The sequence below is a fragment of the Calypte anna genome, chromosome 8, assembly GCF_003957555.1.
Source record: "Calypte anna isolate BGI_N300 chromosome 8, bCalAnn1_v1.p, whole genome shotgun sequence".
Lineage (NCBI taxonomy): Eukaryota > Metazoa > Chordata > Aves > Apodiformes > Trochilidae > Calypte > Calypte anna.
This window is the reverse complement of record NC_044254.1, coordinates 16,451,079-16,474,962: the sequence shown is the minus strand read 5'-3', so window position 1 is coordinate 16,474,962 and position 23,884 is coordinate 16,451,079. Positions and strand designations below refer to the sequence as shown.

The window sequence follows — 23,884 nt, the reverse complement described above, 5'->3', positions numbered from 1 at the left end:
CTCAGCAGAAGGTCCTCCATCCTCAGGCTTGGTTTCCTTTCCATGAATCAATAAAGGTCCTGGTGCCCATGGGGACAAAAAGGCAGACTGAAGTTTTGCTGAGGGAAGAGGAGATCACCCTTCTGCCTGGATCTCCTCGTGCTGGGAAGGAGCTGAATGCATTTGGCATCTTTACCCCATTTCAGAGAAGTCATCAGTAAGAAAAGAGAGATCTTTGGTTCTGCTACTCAAATAACCCTCTAGTTAACAGTCTATGACCTTAACTCCCATTTAATCAGTTACAAGCTTAGGGTCTGCTTTTCTTTTGCCAAATTATTATCGTCCAGCATTTTTAATAATATGTGCGAACATTTTTAAATTTTTTTTTTAATTGTTGCTATTCTGACCTTGAAAAAAACCCAAGACTAAAATCTCTGCTCAACCATATTTCTTTCTTGTTGAGTCTCTCCAGTTTGTAAAACTGAAGGATTTTTCCAAGACCCAATACTGCTGGAATTTATCTGTTTGGAGGAAATAATAGTTTAATTTATGCGTTGCAGAACAAAGCAGAAGAAACAAAAAATATGCAAAGAGATTATAGAGGGGGAAATAGATCAACATAGATCAAATTTGAGACACAATCCAACATTGTAAATTTATACTTATGGGTTCAAATGCTTTTTATTTAAAATCAACAGTCATGCCTGTGAAGGAAGGCAGAGTGCTGCACTATGCCTCTTGGTAAAGGGACAGTTTCCCATCCAGCAGAAACTTCCAGTCTAAATTAAGCAACATTTAATGTCTCTGTCTCACACACGTGGGACTCTTTTCACAGAAAGGGCTTTCCTGAAAGCAATGCAACTGTGCAAGAAGTTAAAGCTAAATATGTGGGTGAGGAATTGCGAGTTCACAGTCTGCAGGCCCTTTACCCCTATAGGCACAAAATCTTATGATTCTGATTAAATTAACTCATCTATACCTGTGGGAAAATCCCAGCCCAGTATCACAGAGTGCACTGCACAAACAAATACACTGACATCCAGAACAACTGATGCATTAACTGGGATTTGAATAGAATCATTTAAGCATTAATAACATTTCCATCTCTGGAGGTCAAGCCTTTTCACTCCTGTGCGTTTTGACAACCATCAGTAACTGAACATATTCCTGGTAGAAACCTAAATTAAGACAACCAAACACTTGTTTGCATAAATATAAACAGAAGCTGGAGATAAAATTAGCCATACTGTGAGAGTCTAGCTCGAGAATCTTAATATTTAAGGTCAAGACAGTGAATATATATTCTTAACTATTACACATATAAAATGCAATAATGGGTGAGAGCAACAGCAGTGGTCCCAGGCCAGTAAGCCCATCTGCTTCCACAGAAGCTTCAGGAGAAAAGCTAAAGAACCTTTCTAGATAAGAAGCACATGCCCAGGAGATCTCCTACCAAACTCCCAAGCAGTTACTTGTGCTCAGAAGCAGTACTTCCTTAATTTTCATATATCAATTTTCATATATCATATATCAGGTGAACTGAAGGTCAGGGAAGATAAGTTGCACCTTCCCTAAAGATATTCAGAATTGTTTTTTCTCTTTTTTTGTTTGTTTGTCTTATCATGGGTTTTTTAATGTGATTTTTTTTTTTAGAGAAGTTAGATTATATCTGTGGTTTCAATGAGGTTAAAATTTAAGGTAAAATACAGCTAGGCCTGAGAACAGATAAATAAGTGACTTGTGCTTTTCTCATTTTGCATGTTTATAGGGCATGCTGATAGGGCTGTACAATAGAGTCCTAAGTGCACAACTTGGATACTAGTAAAGGCCAGCTCAGAAAAAAAAGCTGTTCCTAGCACAGCTGCCTGTTTTAAACATAACAGAAATTAGTTTGAAAATAATTTATTTCCACACACAAGATAAGATGCATAGATGCCTATGTAAGGCATTCAAAATAGCATACTCAGAGGCTGCAAAATAGTGCTTGTAAGTAGGCTGGAAGAAAACAGATGCTTCTGCCTGCTGTAGTGAAAAAACATCCCTGATATTATAAAAAGATGCATAAAAGAAGCCCAGGGACCAATTGCTACATGAAAGATCAGCAGGATGTTTTGAAGAATAGCTCAGAGCATTGAAGTGTCTAAATTCCTTATCTTCCAAAAGACCTTGGGTGAGAGGGAATATCATGACCTAATTCCTTGTTTCAAGATGGGTTTTTTACTTCCCCCCCCAACAGAAGCATGCCTAGTGACTGCCAAATGTAGCATCCAAGGAGGACAGTATTTTATGAAGATTTATAGAAAACCAATCATCCGTATGACTCTATATGAAAAACCAAGGAAATAATACAGCTGCCAGGCCATGACAAGTGGAATATCTCTCATTAATAGCAACGTCTGTCATCCAGGGTTATTCTTCATACTTACTACAGTTCACCTACGGTCTCACAAATAGCTTCACCAGCATAGGGAGGGAGTAGGTTCAAGGGGAAAAATGGGATCACTTCTTTCAAGTGATTTAAAATGTTCATTAGAATTATTGGCTAGGATAAATAACAGAATTTCTCTGCCTTCGTCATTTCAACATTTCCATATGTCTTCACTTTTTGTCTCTAATCTTGCAAGCAGAAGTTGCTTTGGCCCAGACAAAAGGCTGATCTGAACTGCATCTGCTACTGTAGGACCTAACAGTTATGGGGAAAGAGAATAAGATACAGGACAAGTTTAAAAGAACCCTTCCTCAATCATCTTCCAATGAGAAGTAGCTTAGAAACCTTCATGCAAAATTCACTAAAACTGTGAAAAAGTAAATTACTGCAGTTCACAAATACATGTACAAGCTGCCACATGTTTAATGTACAAGGTACGTTTCATTTCACAAGTCTGCAGCAATTACTAAAAAAAAACGCCAAACCAACAAACAAAAGAAAACCAACAACAACCAACCAAACCAAACTACTCTGAAGGGAAAGTAACCATGGTACAGGAGTCCCAGAGCAGTGCACAAAGTCATGTTCCAGAGCCACTCAAGCTGCAGGTATTTGGCTGCTGTACCAGAGGGACTCAGCACTCACAGCACCTCACTCAAACTGACAGCAGAGATATCAGAGAAACTTTTCTCACATGCACATAGTTCTTAAACAATGATTAATCTATCATGTAAAATAAAACCCCATTGTTCCCAGCTTTTAATTAACTTCTCTGAAAAGCATCTCTAATGATTGTGACCACACAGGCTTTAGGGGGGGAGCTAACCACAGAGGACAGACCATACATCTTTGCCCTGGGAAGAGACATTTAATGTTTCTTCCTGGACCCACTGATCAACAGCTTTGGTTAGGGAGACAAGCAGCTGTCGAGGGGGAAAGGAGAAGATGTCACAAATGTTTTCAAACCATAATTGCTGCAAAGGTGTGGCATTGGAAGTATCTGTTTGCTGCTTACTGCAGTACAGCAGCTCTCAAGTCTCAGACACAGAAAGGCCTTTAGCACCACCAGGAACACAAAGGACCTTCTAACTATTCAGCTTAACTGTAACAACCCTTGCCTTCCTCTGCCTCCTCAGAATCAGTGTTCTCAGGTTTCTGTGGGTGCTCACCTTCAAGCCTCCCCAGAAGAATGAATTTCATCTCAAACATCTGGCAAACATGAATAGAAGCAGGCACATGCAGAAAACATACTGACAGCTGTTATTATGGCTTGTTAGTGAAAAGGCAACAAGAACAGCACATAAAACTTGCCTTCATCAGATGCCCTTTTCCTTTTTTTTTTTCCTTTCTGTTTTTTAACTTAAGTACAAATGCTATTTTAATGTTTTCCTTGAGACAAACTATTCTGATAAATGTTTATGAAGTTAAAAAGAAATTCCCCACTATATAAGCAGCTGGATGTTTAGACAGTTTTACATAAGAAACATTATACAGTCTCCATTGCAGCAGTTTTTCGGAAAGTCTGATGCAAGATCAGTTTCCTGTTCCAGTCATGCTACATTGCAGTTTATAATAATAGAGAGGTAGCAGCTCTAAGGAGCTACCACGCTGAAATGGTGAGCATCTCACTGCAAATAACAGCATTCAAAAGGCACCAGTTTGCAAGCTATTGGGATCTGGTTTGTTTGGGGGTTGTGTTTGTTTTTTTTTAAATGAGGTAACTGAAGGAATAAGAGGGCAGACTTCAAACCCTCCCACTTACTTGTAGCAGAACAATTGATAAGGCATCCCCCATCTCAGTCCAGGCCAGGAGTCCATTGTACAAGGTGCTCTGCAAAACAACACAGTCCTTTACCTTTACAAGAGTCACCTATTCCTGCTTACTCAGAAAAATCATCCACATGTAGTTATATTGCAGCCCAAACCCAAAGGTCTGCAGGAGAGACCTAGTGCTTTCTACCACTGCAGATGTTCCAGATCTTCATCCAAGCTCTTGTCAGGGCCTGATTCAACCAATTATTACACAGAATCACAGAATCACCTTGGTTGGAAAAGATGTCCAAGGTCAAGCCCAACTACAACCTAACAATTGCTAGCAAACACAAAACTGTTATTAAAACATATCCCACCAACCCACTTCTCCATGGTAACAGGAAGCAACATTTCCCCATCTTTGTTTTTATCTGAAGTTTGATCAGTTTTAGCTCGGATAGACCTGTGGAAATGGGTACAAGTAACAGCAGCCATTTACTGCTGACTGTAGGGCCAAGGTAATGTTCAATAACCGTTCAAAGAGGAAACAAACCAGGTATCTTATTTTGAAGTAGCATTTTATTTTCTGTTATCTTTGTATACGGAGCTTCAGCCACAAACTGCACACTGTGAATAGCTGTAGGGACAGGAATGTTTGCATGCTATGCCTTTGCAATGCCACCAGCTCTAGAAAGCACCACTTTACATACTTTTCAAAACACCAAACTAATGAAGTAGTATTTGCACAAGAACATTGCATTATAACGGCAAAAAAAAATTAAAAAATGTGTAAACCTTTTTAGCATTACTCAAATACAGCATCTACCTGAAACGTTAGGCCCTTTCCCTACAAGGCCACTGGTGTTACAGAAGAGCTGCCCCAACAGAGGCTTGCTGTGTTCCTAAGCTAAGGCCTGCTATGAAATCCCCCAGTGCCTGCTATAAAACTGCAGCTTGGCTTTTCAGCCAGGTGCTGGTTCTGTTTTGAACAACAGAGTCTAGATATCTGCATGCAAGCTGCACCAAAGGAAGAATTTGCCCAAACTGCAGCTGATCATTACAATATGCTCTTGGTGTTGTTCTCTGACAAGCTCAAGTGGTGACCCTAGGTAATGGTCACCAGCTTTAATACCAGGGATCAGACTTTTTCTAGACAGGCAGCAGGGAGCTCACTGCTACTGAAACCAAACAGCAAGACCCAGGTTTTTAATGTACCAAGAAAGCTACATTCCAATATTTAATTTCAAGTTTAAATCTAAAGACTTTACCCTAGAGCTTTAAATTGCTGGATCCTCCATTACAGCATGCTCCATAAGTAAAAACTTTAGCTTTTAGGGCTGTGGCTGCATTAACACTAGGCTTGATTAGTCATAATGCTGAAAGCCCTTCAATTCTTGCTGTTTCATGACTTCTTCCTCAAGTACTTTCCAGTTAAGATCTGCTTGCAAATCAGAGGTTAAATGTGGTCCAGACAAGGTCAGGCAATCAATGCGTACTGTACTTTTTGTATGAGCTGAGGTTGGTTTCAGGAGTTTTTCCTGTAAGTTATTTTTTTATTTGAGATAGCTTGTTTGAACCTGTATATATGTATATTTAAACTTTCCTTAAAATTTTGCCCTCTTAAAACAAGAATTTTGGATTTCATTCAGCATAGTGGTTGAAGAGGGGTGAGCACACCCATTTGATGTTATCAGGGGGAGTAAAATAAACACAGCCACACTGCTCTCCTTGTTAATCCACCCTCAGTGTCTGCCTTCTCAAAGGCAGCAGCAGAGTGCAATGTATCTCCTTGCAGCGTTCACTCCACTATGGAAGTAATAATGGGTTTTGTGCTTTTTGCACTCTCAGATCCTGACAATCCACAGTCAGAATACTCACGCACACTGGTGTCTGGTCTGGGCTTCCCATCACAGCCAGGTTCCTGGCATAGCTTTAACAAATCTTCAAGCTACCTCTTTTGAAAACAAGATAAGGAGGAGGAACAGGCAAAGTAAGTATGCACTATTTCATGAACTTCATAAATCAAGGGAACAAGTCGCAATTGTGTCCAACCAAGACAATGATCCTCCTCAAGATCACAGAAACTGTTCAAAGCATAAATACTCAAAGAATGCCAAGCCTCCACAGCGAGGCAGGTTTATTCTCTTTGCAGGGGCTTAAGGAGGGTCTCACTACATTGCTTACATTTTGTTTCTTCCATGCACAGGAAGTCTCGGAGATGTATTTATTCCATTCACATGAAAAAAACAATTTCATGTACTTTAAAGAAAAAAAAGAAAAAGAGAAAGATGGCAGCACAGAAAGTTTTCTTCATTACAAAGTGTTTTTCCATCAGGCAATTATTTATAAGATCTTTTGTTAACACTGGAGTTTAGACTCTGGAACAAAGTGGATATATTGTTTACTAGCTTTGCCAGTCAATCTTCTCTTACAAAACCTCTCCCTTCCCCCCATCTTTTCCAGCCAAGTCAGTCTCTTGAATAGCTCAAGAGTTTCCTTTGTTACCAAGATCTCCTTTTCCACAAATGGTCCCTTGAATAATGCCATCTTCAATGTAGTGCCCTGAGGTATCTGTGCTCCTGCAAAGAACTGTTGAGGGAATCCGTGACGACCGTCTTTCCTGACTCTTAATCTCAGAGGAGCAGCAAATCATCCTTTTCATGGTAACCCACATCTCATCATCTTTGTATGAATAAATTACTGGATTCATGACAGAGTTCAACAGGGCCAGGAGAAGAAACCACCTTTTAACATTCTGAATTCCACAGTAGGTGCAGTTCAGACCATCAAGCAGTAAGACAACCAGGCCAGGAGTCCAGCAGACAACAAAGGCACCTAGAAATAATGGAGAAAAATGAGGACTTCAAACAGCTAGGAGTTTGGGGCTTTCTGCATTTTACAAGATTATTGGATTAATCAATATTCTACAGGAAAATGATAAAAACAGACAAAGAGGACATAAATGTAATGACAACAGAAAATTACATCTACTGGAGCTTCTTCGTCAAGCCTTGACTATGAGACAGGTCAGCTCTAAGAAGGCTGCAGGGAGCAAGAATCCAGCTGATGACAGCCTCAGCTCAAACACAAGTGGGGAAAGGTCATCACAGCAGTGATTTGTCCAGCCTGATGAATAAACAAGAGCTCTGGAGCACTAACAAACATGGAACTGGCACTGTGGGTGCAGACTTTCTCCATTTTTTTCACATACTGAAGGATAAGATCCCAGGTGGCCACTTCCACCACTGTCACAATGTGATCCAGAGAAGAAACATGCTTTGTCACACTATAGCTGAGTGCAGAGCTATGGGCACAGTGCCCAGTTCATAAAACAAGAATCACACAATTTAAACACATTCTGTCTGGAAACCCCACAGCTCGTGTAGGATTCATGCTGTTTCCTGTGGCAGATGAACACTGTCAGCCCCCTGGCCAGAGCAGCAGCCCACATCTGCACTGCTCCCTCCAGGGCTGCGTGTGCTGGGTGCTCAAGACTGAACAACTTGGATCCAGGAAACAGGTTCAGTTGTAAATGAAAAAAGAGAAAGAAACAAATAGATAAGTCAGTAAAGATGAATCAAAAAATGCAGCAGCCAGGCTAAAGAAACGAAGCAAAGAACAGAATAAAAAGAAAACAACAACAAAACAACAAATACACAAAAACAAACAAACAGGATGAGGAAGAGTGTGGTGATGGGGGAACAAGAAAACTCTGCAAGAGAGGCATCTCCCCAAAACATAGCAAGAAACCACTGGACAAACCCAGGAGCAGCAGAGGTCCCATGTTTCAGCTGCAAGGCAGGAATGACAACAGCCCCTCTGAGGGAGAAGCAGGACAGTACAAGGTGATAATAAAAGCTAAAAGAGACAAGGCAGGACAACACACCCTTCTCCCACCAACCCCTTAAAAAAGAAAAAAAAAAAATTAAAGAAAGGGGCAATAAGAGAGAAGAGCTCTTAGAGTGAAGACAACAGGAAGAAGGGATAAAACCCACAGCTTTCAAGGGAGTTCAATATCGCCTTTGCATCTCTCCATGTTACTGCCCATCCCCACCACAAGGCAGGGGTGTGGGCAGAGCTTTTAGGGAACCCAATTCAGCCCTGGGCCAGAAGCTCAGGAGGGGCCCTGAGCTGCCCCCTCTGCCTTCCTGCCTCCCCCGGCACCACAGCCCATCATCTCTCGCCCTCAGCCTGAGGAAGGAGCAGCCATACACATGGTAATACTAACTTAGCACAAGCCACAATTGCCATCTGACATACAGAAATAGAAAATTACAACTCTGCACAACAGTCGCAATTTGAACAGCATACCGAGGAAATTCCAATCGTTTTTAACAGCAGAATTTCCCCTTTTGGGGGGCTTAAAAAAAAAATCAGAAAAATAAGGATGATAACAGCTACATGCTAAAAAGCTCTCCTGAGGGTATTAGTATCTGTTGAACAATTCTGGTAGGGAAAGCAAGTCCATCTGTTTCTTTGGTGTTTTTTCCCAAAGCCACTGGTTTTCCCATATGTGAGTTGTGTGAGCAAGCAGCAGGAGGGCTGCCTGGAGCCATGACAGGACCCAGGCAGCAGAGGAGCAGAGATTTGGTGGCACAGGAGGCATCCCACCAGCTGTGCTGTGCACCTGGGCTGCTCTCAGCAGCATTGGACACTTGTGCCCATCAAGGATTTTAATGGAAACTGTGCCCATCTGGTGGGCAGGCAATAGTGGTATATAAAGTGCATTCATGTGGCTTATTAAGGATTAAGATTGCTGAAAAATATATCCAGGTCAAGGAACAACGGATCTTGCTGGAAATCCGTGCTTCTGGATTCTTGACAAAATTCAACTAACTGATTTATTATGTACCAGGCAATATTGTACAGAACAAAGGCAAGAGACCACCTCTTTCAGAAACTGCTTTTTCTACTCTGTTGGACCAAGATTTTTGTGATGCTAAGTACTAATTTCATGGTGTTAGCTCTGAGATACTGGTTAACATCAGTAACATTCCTCCATTGCCCACTGGCATCAGAAGCTGCAAGCTGCTACCACAACACTTGTTTTCTCTGTCCTACACACTGATGTGGCTCCAGTGTGCTGAGTAAGCAGTTGTGACACCAACTCTCTCTCACAGTCTATAATGGAGAAACACTGAACTGAGTTATTGCCTTGGGGTTCACCAGCACATCCCATCCCTTTTAACCAGACCACCCAGACAATACTGTGCCTAGCTGAGTATTTGGACAGAGAGCTTTTGCAAGCCACTAAGGGTCACTGGCTAAGTCGCCAAAACACCAGTTCCACACAGAAATTAAGATGGTAACAAACATTCTTTAGAACAAGAACTGAAAGTGTTTTAACCATTTAAACCACAAAGCATGCAAGGTAAGGTCCAACTCTGTGTTCATGGAAGTGAGCAGGAGAGGACACAGATCCCAATGCCACATCTAACAAAAGACACAAAAATCTCTCCTCAAAACCCCCCAAGATTTCAGGCTGGATTAGTCTGTGAGCTCCTAGAATATACCCCTGTCTGCCTATACAGGAGGCAAAACCCATAAGCATATCAGTGGGAAAACCATGGGAAGATAACAAACATTTGCAGACATCTCTCTGCACATTGCCCCATCCCACAACTGAAGACAAGGAGAGGGGGGCAATGCAGTCACAGTTTTGAGTCACTGGCTGATGCTTTCTTGGACCTGTCACTTTGATTCCATAAAAACACACTTTTCTGTGTATAGAAATAACAAAAGTGATTCACATTCTTCTCTTAGCATCAGAGATGAAAGCAAGGCACAGCTCAGACTTGCAGCCTTGCTTGGATTTTGCTATTTTTACCACAGAGCTTTCAGAGGGAACCATGGTTAAACATAAATATATACTCTTGTCTTGGCACTCAGGCTATTTTCTTGTTTGCAGACATTTTGTGCTGTAGAACCTCATCTCCCTGACAAAGTGCCACACTCTAAAAAGAGCCTAATTTCTGGGACTCAAGTTTACAGAAGTTACATGAAATATAGCCTGACTGCCATATGGATCAGAACAGCTCTGTCTTCCCACTGGATTACAGGAAATCAGGCATCACAATGCCTCAGTTTGAATATTTTCTGTTAGATTTAAACATGGATATTCTTGTGGATTATATCATTTCTGCTTGAAAATGAATTCTTGTGTACCTGGAAGCACTACTGATGCTTCAGCAGCATCATGTCATAAATCTCTGCATCTCAAAGCTGTGCCCAAGCATGCCAACATTGAGGAAAAAAAGAGTGCAGTAGCTTCCAGATGACTGTGCCACATGTGCACCCGAGTTAAAACAGCAAGTTACCAATTAAACTATATTTTCACTGAAAGTGAAAATCATCTGCCCTAAAGCTTCTATTTCAGCAGGAATCTCTCTGCCAAGCTCAGATGAGCTACCACATCCATAGCACCTGAAAATCACGTACCCACACACCTGCGGCCACCCATCTTCAAAGCTACAGTGACAGACTTAGCTAGAACTGTGCCACAAGGCCAGCCCAAGAGCATCTTAGCCCCTTTTTCTAGGTTTCATATCTTCTAGTTTCAAACAGATAATGTCCTGTGGTTTAGCATGCCAAAGGGAAAGCTTTGTTCCAATCCTCTGATGGACCATTTTAGGTTTATGGTAGAAAAAGGTCGACAGCAGAGACCCGAGTCCCAGCCTCTGCAGGGGGTCACCCAATAACAAAGGGTGGTGCAAAAAGCCACCTGCAGCTGTGATCATCATGAAATCCATGAATTCACACTGAAACCCTGTAGGACCACAGGAGGAGAATACCCACAGACAACAGTGATGGAGGAGCAGCCAGCCACAGACCTGGGCTCCTTAAGAGGGGAGGTGGAGGTAAACAGGAGGAGCAGCATGCCAGCAGCACCCAGCTATGTATAGCCTCCTTCCACACAAAAGCAGAAGCAGGATTTTGTCCTGAATCTCCCATGAAACAAACAGAGCCCATTAATGAGAATTCTGGTTCTCATCATGGTTCATCCAGCAACAAAGCATCTTGAACACATACGCTCAGTGCATCTCTGATTTGATAATCAGCTACATCACAACCATCTGATTAAGTGATCTCAGTTGCCCAGATATCAACACTGTCTTTAGGGCAGATTCCAGGTCAAATCAAGTTATGATCCAGATATCCAAGGCTGTACTGTATCATCATCTGAAAATATTTGGCACAATCTTCACAGAATGCAGGTAAATTCTCATCTTGCAAAACTTAACTCTGGCAAAGTCACAGACTCACCAGGCATCCTCTCCTTTCCTCAGGGATCACGTATTTTCATGGGGAAGAAGTTGGTATGTGTAGGAAACAGACAAGAGGAAGAAGTACAAAGAAAATTGTCCACATCCAGCCATAGGATTCATGGCCTTGTACAGATAATTAACAAGCAGTGAAAATGTTCTACTAGAGAGCTATGAATCTTCACATGCCTTCTGCCAAAGTGATTTTGTATTCCCCCCCACTGCCTAAAAGAACCCCATAGATAATGTGTTTTGTAGCAAGCTATTTCCAAAATAGACACTTTTCTTCTATGTATTGACCAGTCCCCTACTTAATGTTTCTGTGTAGAGCAACACTTATATCACTACCTAAAGCAGATAGAAGTCTAAATGCCTCCAACACTTGAAAGTTTGGGGAGGGTAGTTTTGGTTTGATTTGTTTTAGGGGGTTTGGTTTAAAAAACAAACAAACCGAAAAACACCAAGCAAAGACAAACCAACACACAAACCCATTCACAGCCGTGCACACCATGGTTTGTAGTCTCTTACCTAAGAGAGTCATGACAGTCTTCATGAGCTTCACAGGGGTTTTCCTACGGCTAATGGATCCACTAGTGTGTGACGACAAAACGTTAGTTTTCCTTTGGACATACATGTAGATTCTTATGTAAACCACCACCATAATGAAGAAGACGACAAGGTTTAAGACACTCCAGAACACCAGGTAACTTCTGCTGTAAATAGGTGCCAGGGATGAGCAGGCGGTAATGTCACAGAGGCAGTTCCAACCCAGGGTAGGAACAGCACCCATGAAAATAGCAATGGCCCAAATGGATATAATTAAAAAGGTGACTCTCTTCTTGGTGAGGTTACTGTGGATCTTCATCCTCATGATTGACATGTGCCGCTCGACAGCTATGACCAGGAGGTTCACCAGGGAAGCTGTCAGGCTGGTGTCCAGAAGTCCCTGACGCAAAAACCAGCGGTTCACAGTTAATGTCTTCGACACTGGGCCTGTGTTGAACATCAAGAAGACATAGGCAATTCCAGCAAAAAAGTCAGCAGCAGCTAAGTTGGCCAGGAGATAGTAAAAGGGAAAATGAAACCTCTTGTTCTTGACCACAGCTGCTATGACCAGTGAATTTGAAACGAAAATGAAGAGGCAGAAAAACGTCCCAAAACACAGAACAACAATAAGCTGGGTCCCTGTCCACTCATCTACTGTGTCAGTGTTTGTCTTGTTATAGAAAAAGTCCATTCGCTTGTCATAATAGCATTCATTCATCCTGGATTAAAGCCCCTGCATCCTAGGAAGGGTGGAAGGGACAAAATAAAGACGGATTAAAAATCAGCTAGTGATCTTTCTTCAATCACCATACCTAACAGCTTTTTCTTTTTTTCTTGGAGGTAGGGAGGGGAGGAAACAGGATGGGACTGGGGCAATATTTGAAGGCCTTAAGTAAAAACCCATATTGTACAGAGTTAATGCAAAAGAAAATAATCTGTCCACTGACAGACTGCAGTAACTGGTGCTTGGATGAATAACAAAATTTTAAAAGACTTACCTGCTTATTTTTAAAAGACTTACCAGCACAGTCCCTTTGCACTAGCAGTCATACTGTACAGACAACAAAGTGGAAATGAAGAGGTTAAAAGTGACTTTCTGGAAGTCACAAAGAAAATTTGAGAAAAGGCCAAGCCATTCTTGCTGTGAAATCCTATGTTTGAGCCACAGCCCCATCATTATTCCCATTTCTCAATATATGCAGTAAGGACAGGGAAGAATAAATCATAACTCATTTCGCTGACTTAGCAAGAAAAGGTCTATTACAAAAAAAAAAATTCAATTACATATCAATAAATAGAAGAAATAATCTCTGTAAGATGCTACAAGCATGTTGATTCTGAGCCCATGCCTGTTATTTACTGCTACAGGCTTCAAGTAAGTGTTCTGAAAAGGAAAAAATACTTTCTACAAATTTGACTTCTCTGAAGCCAGATTATTTTATTATCTGTCAACCTAGAGCCCTGGGAGCACCACACAGACCAATTCCCTTTAAAACAAAACAGTTTCCTATCCAACCACAGGATAAACCAGGCCCCAGCAACAGCAGTAGTGCTGGGGTTGTTGTTTTCTTAAACCCACTCAGCACTATTTTGGACACAAGGCTATTAAGCATGATGGAAGGGGGAGCCTGTGTTCCAGATTACATCACATTTCAGCTACTCCAGTGAGGTCAATGTCAGCTGCCTTGGCAATTTTAATGCCTTTACTATGAATCAAGCTGAACTCAAAGTAACTTAACACAGGCAGATCTGACAGCAATTACTGATGGTGACTGAACCCCGAGCAGGGTCTCAGCCTGGTGGGGAGAGTTTGTGTCTGATCATCACTACCCCTCACATTCACTGTCAGGATTGAATAAGGGGTTTTGACAATGGCTCCATTAATAGATGTTGCATAGTTTCAGCAAAGCCTAGGAACCCAATTACGGCAGAAGATCCTAATCTTGATAGATTTATAGGGTGGCAAACTTGTGCCTGACTCTAAGGACAGAGAGAAGGAAGTATCCAGGACACAAAGCCACAGGAGAGGCAGGAACACTAATAGCTTTCTAAAGCCTCAGGCTGTCAGGAATGCCAGAGAAAGACTGAGCAGGACTTAAATGAAAAAAACAAACAAAAAAAAAACCCACAACCATAAATCCTAGAAGTGGTTACAGGCAGAATGATAGAGAAAAGCATAAGCTTTTCACCTCTGCAGCTAAAGCTGATTGCAAATCAAAGATGAAGTTCACTTGGTACTAAGTCTATTACCACCCTGTGGTTACTTAATAGTTGTATGTCACCTCTCCAGGAACTGGGAAGCAAATTAAGCAATCCCCAGCAGGCCGGCTAACAAGCCACATTTATATCAAAGGTTCCTTCTGAGCTTTAAGATAAAAAGCTTTATCTTCTGCCATTTAAGTTAAGCTCCTTGTGTTATTTCTCATACAATCTTTGTATTATACAATTTTAAACCAACTTGCACTATTAGGTGATTCATATTTTCAGCAGAATTATTATTAAAACAACAACAAACTAGCTGAACTACTCCTAGGCCTTTCTTTTTTTTTTTTTTTAATTCCCATCCTACACTTAGTAGTCAACATGAAATCAGGCCACTTGATATTGTTGTCCATTTTATTACCCTCAAGAACCTACGCAGGCACTTCTCTTATAAAAGAGTATTTTACCTAAAGCATCCAATTCACATACATAGTCAGAAATAAGAACAATTACTTAAGGACAAGTGGAAGGACACAAATCATTCCTAGTGCTGAAATATTAGAGGATTCCTTCATTTAAAAATAAAAAAGCCTCAGCAACTCAGATCCACCATAAGCAGTCAACCAGAATTCAATGCCTGCTGCTTCCTGTTCAGGGCAATATGATAAACTTGGGCAGTCAGTACATTCATCATTCTCACCTAAGAATTACTCAGAAGTCAGTTAAAATCTGCAAGTGACCAGAAGGCCCTGAGGAGCTGCAGACAACAGCTACCAGAGCAGCTGAGTGCTGGGAACCCTGCCCAGCAGAGATGGCTCTGCTCTTACCCATCAAGACAGTAAAGGACTTGCTGAGCTTGACATGAAGCTATTGCAGAACAGCCCAAATGCCTGCAAATAGAATCAGATTTTTGGGCAAGAATGTCAGGAAGAAAGAAAAAAATCTGTGAAAATTATAGGGAAGGTTTTCAGAACATGTTGTTTCTTACTGTGTAATCATCTTAATAGATGAATCTTTTTTATTTCCACTGACACAAGAATAAAGTGATCTACAGATGCTTTTTGCATCTTATCTGTAGAACAAGCTTAAAGAAACACAAAATATCAGTTATGAACTTATTCTAAACACTTCAGGTTATTGAAATCCCATCCTCGTTTGAAGTGGTACCTGAGAAAAAAATAAATCATACACTGGTAATTCTCATCCAAAATAACCACACTACAAAGACTCACTGTCACACAGCAGAGCTCAAATGACAAATGGTTTTCAAATAGATGTCTCAATGTGTTGAGATAGGGTTGGAGCAGAAGAAGGAGCAGAAAAGCATCCAGTGGAGGTTTCAGGGTCACAGGACGGACTCCAGAGATGTCCAAATGGAAGCTGCATCAAAAGAGCATCCCAGCCGAAGCTAATTTGCATCCCAGTCCTTCAGAACAGAGATGCACCATGTGGCTGTCACACCAGGGTCCTTCCAGGCACCAGTGTGCCTTATTTCACACTTTCATTTTATTTTAAATCCTCCCAGCAGAACTATCCAGGCCTCAGGGAAGATGCAGAGCAGTGACAGAGCTAAGCAGTTGTATCCTCAATGGTCCTGTCCCAGTCCACATGGCTTGCAAGAGATGAGTGATAGGATATCCCATGTTTCCTGGTATGTCACAGTTTCACACATTGGCAGGGCTTTATGCGTCAGGTCTTCTCTTCTGTAGCCAAATCAGAAATGTTTATCTTAATCAGGGAAAGTTTAAAGTTTAAATGAATAAAAACACTCTTAAATATTACATATTTCAGAATTTTTCAGTTTTGAAGATTCAGGCAAAAGTTTGTGAAAATTTTAAAATAAAAGAAACTGAAGTAGTAAAAAAACTCTTAAACTGATCAGCCCAGCCTTATAAAAGAAACAGAGTCTTCTAGAGTCTGCATCAGAGCTCTCCCTAGTTTTGCTATTCATTTCATGAAGAATTGTCTGCTTCTGCCTTGTACTTGTCTCTCAAGTTTGATATGTCTCATTTCTTATGAGAAAGGTCAGCAAATAATTTCCATTCAACTCTTATATGCCACTCAGTGTTTTATAGCCCTTCATTTAGACCTCCAGAAGTTTGACAGCAGTAACCACATATTACATATTCTACAGATGGGTTGAGCTACTAGCTTGTCAACAGTCACATACAAGGAAATACATCAAAACTTTATACATCAAAACTTTGCAAGTGCCAAAAGCATAGCTGTGTCAAAAAGGTTCTTTTCCCTCTTTCAATCTACAGTTACTTTAACCAATAGTGCTTCCAAAGATCAGAAACTGGTGGAGTGGGAAGTGTGCCTTTCTCTACCACATAAGCTTTGAGTGGGATCAATCATCTGTCTCAAAAATCTCTAAGTATTTGGTTCAGCTAAACTGCTTTCAAATGCAAACCCATACATTAAGAATTCTTCCCAATCCAGGACATCTTGAGCTCTGTTTTCCTTAGAGACAGCTTGTATATCTGAATTGATTTTAAATTCCACTATGCAAGTACAACTTGTATCAAGTCAGAATTTGTTCCTTGCTATTCTTAAAATAAAAGTCCAGAATTTGCATGAGCATGTAGGAATATATTACACTACCTACCTAAATAAAGAGTTAGTTAAATGTCATCACCTAGATGACATTTGGGACAAAAGCTTCAGCTAGTTGCAAGCCACATGCTTTAATAGTTGTTATTCAATTAGAATTTAGTTTGCTTCCAGAAAGTTACTAAAAATCTGCATAATGAAATCTAATATCAGTTATTTAAATTAATTATTTTGCTGATTCAAACTGTGATTAAAATCACCGTTTTAGTAACTTCGATTAAAAATTAAATCTGGTCTGTAAATCAGCTCTACACCAAGTTACTTGTTATTAATGCAGACATTTAGGAAGGAAAACTCAAACAGTATTTTAATGAGACAGTCATCACAAAACTTAGCCTGCAAGCCATAATGTGATTCATGACACAACCCCACTGCCTCCTTCCTGTCCATTAAAAACCAAGTTGCTTTAATACATTGGCCACAACATTATTGAAAAGCTGGCGTCAGCCTGGGGGACTTGGATGGCTTCTGCCCAGCTCCAGGATAAATGCAACAGGGAGGGAGCAGGCAAAACTGGGCTGGCACCCTGAGCCACTATGATAGGGTTCAAGCAGAGTTTGCAGATAGACTCAGAAGTCACAGGACCGACCCTGCAAGAAGACCACAGCAGGGAAGTCCTAGGGCAGGATCGACTTTGGGTGAGAGGAAGGGAAGCTTGCCAAGGCAGAACCCTGTTCTGGTTTCGTGCTGGTTTTCCTGGGCTGGCAGAGGAATTTCTGTGCAGAAAATTCAGGGCGGTTCAGTATCCAAAACGACAGACTCTGGAATGGAAGGAGAGACAGCAGAGCCGGCACAGTCCGGACAGGTCCGTGGGACAGCACGGAGGAGCAAGCTGCACCCAGGCTCAGCCTGCAGCATGGGCAGGGTGCCAGCCTGTGCCAGAGACCTGCCCTGCCTCCTCTCGTCCATTAGCAAAGATGAGGTATTAAATACAGACCTCTGAAGAGATTTTGAAACTTTTGTAAAAGGTTGCTCCTTGGGAAGCAGAGTTTATCACGCCGATCACAGGCAGTTGTGGCAGAGCCAGCAGACAAGTCACAAAATAATCTCTTTGCATTCAGGCTGCTAATGCAGACAAATACTAAGCAGCAGCAATTACCTACCCGCACAGACTGCTTAGGCTTTTTAAACTTATCCCACAAACAGCAGACAGCCCATGACACAGCAGCCCAAAAGGAGTGTCTGGATGCTTGCAGCCCCTGGCAAGGAATCCTGTGGCAGTGCTCTCCCTGCCCGCACCCTGTGCCACAGGCAGACACGAACACCCTCTGGCCCTTCATCTTCTGCTTGAACCATGGGTTCTGCTTTTCATTTTTCTAGTTAATCGAAACATTCCCTCTCACCTTGTTCCCAAGAGGAAGGTGGAGGCAGCAGAAGGAAGCTGGGGCACGGGGCAGCCAAGCTATACATACAAACAGTGCCAGTTCAGAGAGGGAATCGGTTCCTTGTTCCCCTCCACACCCTGCATAGATGTATGGCCACAGAGGAAAACACAGCCAAATGATTGCACAGTAACCCAAGAAACCCATTCAGGTTACCTCAGCTAAGAAAGAAATACCAGTGCAGAAAAGGGTGTGTAACACAGCAGAGGCCAAAAATGTTAATATGTAACTGTAAGAAAGAGTTTTGTGAAGTACATAACTCTAGTTCACTTTAAATTGTCGTTAGTAGTTAATTGATATAACAAAAATCAGTTCAGAGAAACAAACTGAAAGGATGCACATAAAGAACACAAAGTTATGCCCAACTCTCAATCTAAACTAAGGCAAACATTTATATCTGGTATTATTAGAGGATGCAGTGGAAGCTGACATTGGTTTAGCAGGTTTTACCGAGACAAATTATCTCAGAAGTAACCAATTTACATTTTCTTAAACAAATTCTGTACTTAAAACAACATATGATGTGCTCTACTTTGAAGAACTGAGAATATACTTTTAAAAACAATTTTTAAAATTCAGTTTCAACAAATTGGAAAAACATTAAAAATCTGTAAGGCTCAGTGAGTATGTTTTTAATCTAGTAAACTTATTTATTTGCAAAGGAACCCACTTCTGGTTGTGTCTGGCTATATTTTTTCTTTGCAACTTTATTATCCCCAGTTTCAGATGATTGCCTGAACTCAAACCAAGCACACACAAGCACTGCTATTCCATTATCTTAGTCTTCAGCACCTTTTAAAATAAGGAGAGCAGAGTGCCACATCCATTTTCACTCAAAGCCCACTTCAGCTACATAATATTAACCTGACAGAAAGTATAGCAGCACTCATATTTCACCATGGATCTGCTCATTTCCAGTAATTGTCCATTTTAATGGCATCATCTTTTAGACTGAAAAGGGAAAAGAATGGGATGAAGGGAATCAAGACGATTCCTCAGCAACTCTTATGTAATGGTGGTGGAAACATCTAAGGCTTTATTATTTATCACCCATCCTGCATAGTATACCAAGCTTATACACTACAAACAAAGAATATTAAGAAAAAAATATAGACCGAAAATATAGATGCTCAAGACTGAGTATTTAAGTTTCAGAGAGGGGAAGCAGTACCACCAGCCACAGACCACAGTGCTCTGTACACACAGACTGATAAAAGGCTTAAAAATCACTGTCAGGGCACAGAAGTGTCACCCTGTGCATGTATGTGACAGAGATGTTTCTCTCTGTGCTGCTGCAGACACAGGGGCAGCTGAACTGCAAAACAGGGAAAGATACAAGGGCACTTACACCAATGTGTTAGGATCCCCAGGCTCCTGGTCCTGAAACAATTTAGTAAAAAGCTGCTTTACTGCACTGCATTACTTTTTAAATGAAAAGGCTCTGAGGCACTCCAGAAAGTTGTTAGGGACAGATACTAAGTAACTCGGTAGTTACCACAAGTTTAGAGTTCAGGCTTCAGTAATTTAAGACCTTCTTGAATTATGGTTTACTAAATCTATATATGGAGTTCAAACTAAAAACTTCACTGCAAAGCTTTCATTTAGTCTCCTTTAAGTGTGGTTCTGGAAGGAGCTGGCAGGTCATCCTATAATGCGGAAACAGACACAGTATTTAAAATATTTAAAAGTCATTCAAACAGCCTGTACATTGTGAAACATTCTGAGATGAGAATACCTGTTCTGCTTCTAAACTAACTTTTCAATTTCTTCAGAACTTTCAGTTCCTCTCACCAATCAAAATCAGCTCCATTTTACAGTTCAAAAAATGAGCCCTCTTTTACAAAACCTACAGAATTTGAATACAGAATCTTTTAGCACAGTCCCAACCAAGTGAACTTCTCTACTGTTCATGTTCAGCACATAGCTGATGAGGACCTGAGTCGTGGCACTACTGATTAATACAAGCCACCTGATCTGTTATCAGATGCAGAGCCCCAGGTTGCAAGCAAATGTTTCAGCTGAACTGGTAGAAATGTTAGGCTCAGGAAATACTTGCTAGAGACATGGCACTGGCTGTAAGGGCTTAGAAGCAGACTCCAAGTATGTGAACCTGTAAGACTAATACCCAAGAGGAATATGCTCTCTATGGTGTCAGATCTTGTACTTCAAAGATTGTAATTATCTGATAGCACCAAGACTATGCTGAAGGAGGTTACAAAACACTTTACAGTAATAGTAGCACAGGACAGGGATACAGTCAATCCAACTTATCTGAAACTGCAGTCCAGCATTTGACAAAAATACACCTTTCAGCTCTACTTGCTGATCAGAGCTGCTGCTTTGTTACTGATCGTGCAAGTTGGGGTTTTTTGTTTTATTTCACTTAATTTGCAGTCCACAAATAAACTTAATGAAGTCAGATTTTTCACCATATAACTGGATTTGCATCGTGCTTCTCTCCTCTACACCTCTTCAGAGAACATAAAAACGTGTAAGAAACCACATTCTCCATACAGCTTAAAGAACAAAAGCTACATCAATGCACCTCACCAGACTCTAACAGGAAATGTCTTTTTCTAGATTCATATTACAGAAGGGAGAACAGTCCTGCCTGCATGACCTCTGGAAACACAAAGGTACAAAAGGACTTTTTTTTTTTTGCACACCTCCCCCCCCCCCCCCCCTTTTTTAATTTTTCCTTACAACAACACAAAACTAATAAAAATACATAATGCAAAACAATATCACAGTATTTTTCTGTAGTGTAGAGATAAAGATGATATAAAAAAAATTCATGGAAGAGTCTGTGCCAGCCCCCCATGTGGTAGATACTTACTACCAGTGGCTCAGCAAGGCGCGATACACACGCAGGTCCAGAGACGTGGAAACGGAGTTCCCAGTATATAGAAACGCATATATGTACATGCACGAAAGGATCTACATTTTTATGTCTACATTATATCTTTATATACCCGGAGCCGTGCATCGGGTGTCGAGCTGCAGTACGCGCCTTGCCGGGGCTGTGCCCCCGCAGAAGCCCCCGAAAGCCCCGCGGCTGTGGACGGGCAGCGTACACGGGACTCGGCTTCTTGTGCCCCGGCGAGGGGCAGGGGCTGGCCGCAGGCTCTCCAGCTTCAGCCAGAGACAAAAGATATATTAAAAAATAAATTTTAAAATTACAGTAAAGTTTAATGGAACTGCAGAAAGTTTTGTTCTGCAGGACTACAATGAAAACAGTCAATAAATCAGAGCTCATCAAGCCCACGATGAAGGTGTTCCCACCCCATCCCCGCAGCCACGCCGCCGCCCCTGCCTCACCGGCGGTGCCGGGGGCTCAGCCCCGTCCCCCGCGGCCCCACTCACCGGCAGCCCCGCAGCGCCGCGACACCAATGCCGCCACCGCGCCGGCCCGCACCGCCCGCTCCCCGCCCCCGCTGCCTTAACCCCTCCGGCACCACACCGGGTCCCGGCACTATCACACCGGGCCCCGGCACCGGCCCCTCAGCCTGCCCCGGGGTGCGCAAACAGCGCTTTTGATGCGGGTTTTTTTCCTCTCTCAGGTGCCTAAGTTTCTTCCCTCCAAGTGGCGGCTGGAGACGAGGCACACAAGTGAGACCTTCAAGCAACCCAGCGCACAGCAGAAGCCTAAAAGGTAAAGCTGACTGAACCACCCCTCAGAAAGTCCATCAGCTGTCAGATTTCAGAAAACAAATGCAAAACCCCAATAAAACTGCAGTAACTTCCACAAGCAGATCAGGACAGTACGGACAAGTAAGTGTGCCACTTCATTCCAGCTGTTATTTTAAAAGTAGTATACAAAGCAACCAAGATCCACCTCACATCCAACACAATTCTCAAGGCTCTGGTCAGTTCCAGAGGGAAGGACCTAGTACACACAGCTTTGCCACGAAGAACAAGCCTAACTCAAGCGTAGAAGGTGGTACAATATCAAATGTAGCTGAGGAGTGGGACCTGATCAATTATGATTACCTATCTTAGGTATACAGAGCTGCTCAGGATACAGATGGAGAACTGACAGAAGAAAAATCTCAGCAGTCTCTATTCCACTTCTCAGAAATCCTGGTGGTGATTACAGCATGAAACCTAGACAGAGCATCAAAGACTACTGATGAACTTCATATAGAAAGGCCAAACAGCCTTCATTCTAGCAGCTTTTTCCTGTATTATCAGTGTCAGGTCCAAAAATAAGAAATCAAACACGCACCCATCCTGTCTCCCCTCACTTGAAGGCACATCTTGAAGAAGGCTAAGCAAGCTGTTTTTTTTCTTTCCTCCTACCAGTCCATTTCTTTCTAACGTAACCTTATTACTGCCTTTCCAACCACTTGTCTCCATTTTTTGTTAAATACTATGAGCAATTAGCAAAAGCTTCTTATTCCCAGGGAACAAGACTGCTAAAAGTAAGAGCTCATTTTCATAACACTTTCCCTTTCTGCTTCCATTAGTGTGCATCACTTCCTTAGCAGCTGGAATGGGACCACCTATCAGTCAGCAAGTATTTTCAGATCTATATTAACACACTGAATTAGGAGTCGAAGTATGCCAGATTTCCTGTTAAATTTAACCTCTGTAGAATAGATGCCATGAGAACCTCCATCAACTGGCTCTTGCCTTTCTTCTAAGAGGAAAAAAAAACAGATGGTGAAGATGCTAATTGGTTTCTACAATATACTAGTGACCTGCTCTAATATGGTAGGGCAGAAGCAGTAGTTGAGCTAGCAAGAAGCTCATATGATTTAAAAAGAAAGAACATCAATACTGACAAGAAAGCTTTATGATTCCATTCAAGAAATTAAGACTCAAAATGAGTACAAATTTTAAATAGTTTCTACATTCCTTTGGCTGATAACACTTTCCTTTGTTCCCCTAGGATTCTCTCATAAGCAACTATTTCTCTGATCAATGGCTTTGGCCAATGACACTTAATGCCCTCTGAGCTGGAAAGAAACAGCCTGGGTCAAAGCACAGTGGCTTTATGGCTGACAGTGCCAAGGGCATGGGATGTGCCCTACTTCTAGGGATGAGATGCATTAGACCTCAGGTAATCAGCCTTTCACACCATTCACAAAACAAACTACTTCCTCAACATACTATCTTACCTCAGACAGCATTGCAAGAAGACTTAAATTAGATTAAAATTACTAAATGAGATTAAAAAAACCAAACCAACCAACAAACTAAAAATCTAAGTCCAAGGACCTGCCCTGCCTGAGTGGGATGTTGGCAGTTCCCAGATGTTAGAATAACATTGCACAAGAGATGCAGAACTCAGACACACAAGCAACAGCCTCTGGAAGCATGTTCTGCCCAAAACACTCACAAGCCCCATCAGGACAACACACACTGTAACACCTTATCTAACTAATTACCTACTAACAGAGCATTAAGTATCTGCTTTTACTAGCTTCAAGTCTCTCACCTAAGATTTCCACAAGCACAGGCAGAAGATAGGCCAGTAGGAAAATACAATGCATTTTCATACATGCTGAATTTTGGTCCCCTTTATTAGGGAACTGCTTGATTCAGAGAGACATTCCAGAAAGTTACCAGTAAAACAGCAGCAGACACAGAGAACACCAGCATCTTGCCCATAAAGTGCACTCTTCTCTCCCTAGTGGAAGACAGTAATCCTCTGTTATACATCACACAATTAGCATCTGGTTGACAAAAAGAGACTTCACACTGTTAGCAGAGATTTT

General features: G+C 41.6%; 1 protein-coding gene across 5 annotated transcripts; it reads right to left on the bottom strand.

The window, feature by feature from the left end:
• Nucleotides 1-4,728: 4,728 nt before the first annotated feature.
• Nucleotides 4,729-21,579, bottom strand: LPAR3 (lysophosphatidic acid receptor 3). Of its 5 annotated transcripts, XM_030455643.1 has the most exons (5): nt 18,126-18,171; nt 17,372-17,543; nt 15,402-15,872; nt 11,950-12,707; nt 4,768-6,994 (listed from the first exon to the last, which is right to left on the bottom strand). In XM_030455643.1, exons 4-5 carry the CDS (start codon nt 12,683-12,685, stop codon nt 6,645-6,647), a joined length of 1,086 nt encoding a protein of 361 aa, XP_030311503.1. In that variant the 5' UTR covers nt 12,686-12,707; nt 15,402-15,872; nt 17,372-17,543; nt 18,126-18,171; the 3' UTR covers nt 4,768-6,644. The 5 variants fall into 5 exon arrangements, with proteins under 5 accessions (XP_030311506.1, XP_030311503.1, XP_008489058.1 ...); XM_030455646.1 differs by lacking the exons at nt 17,372-17,543; nt 18,126-18,171 and adding an exon at nt 21,528-21,579 and having other exon boundaries at nt 4,729-6,994; XM_008490836.2 differs by lacking the exons at nt 17,372-17,543; nt 18,126-18,171 and adding an exon at nt 21,001-21,492.
• Nucleotides 21,580-23,884: the final 2,305 nt, after the last annotated feature.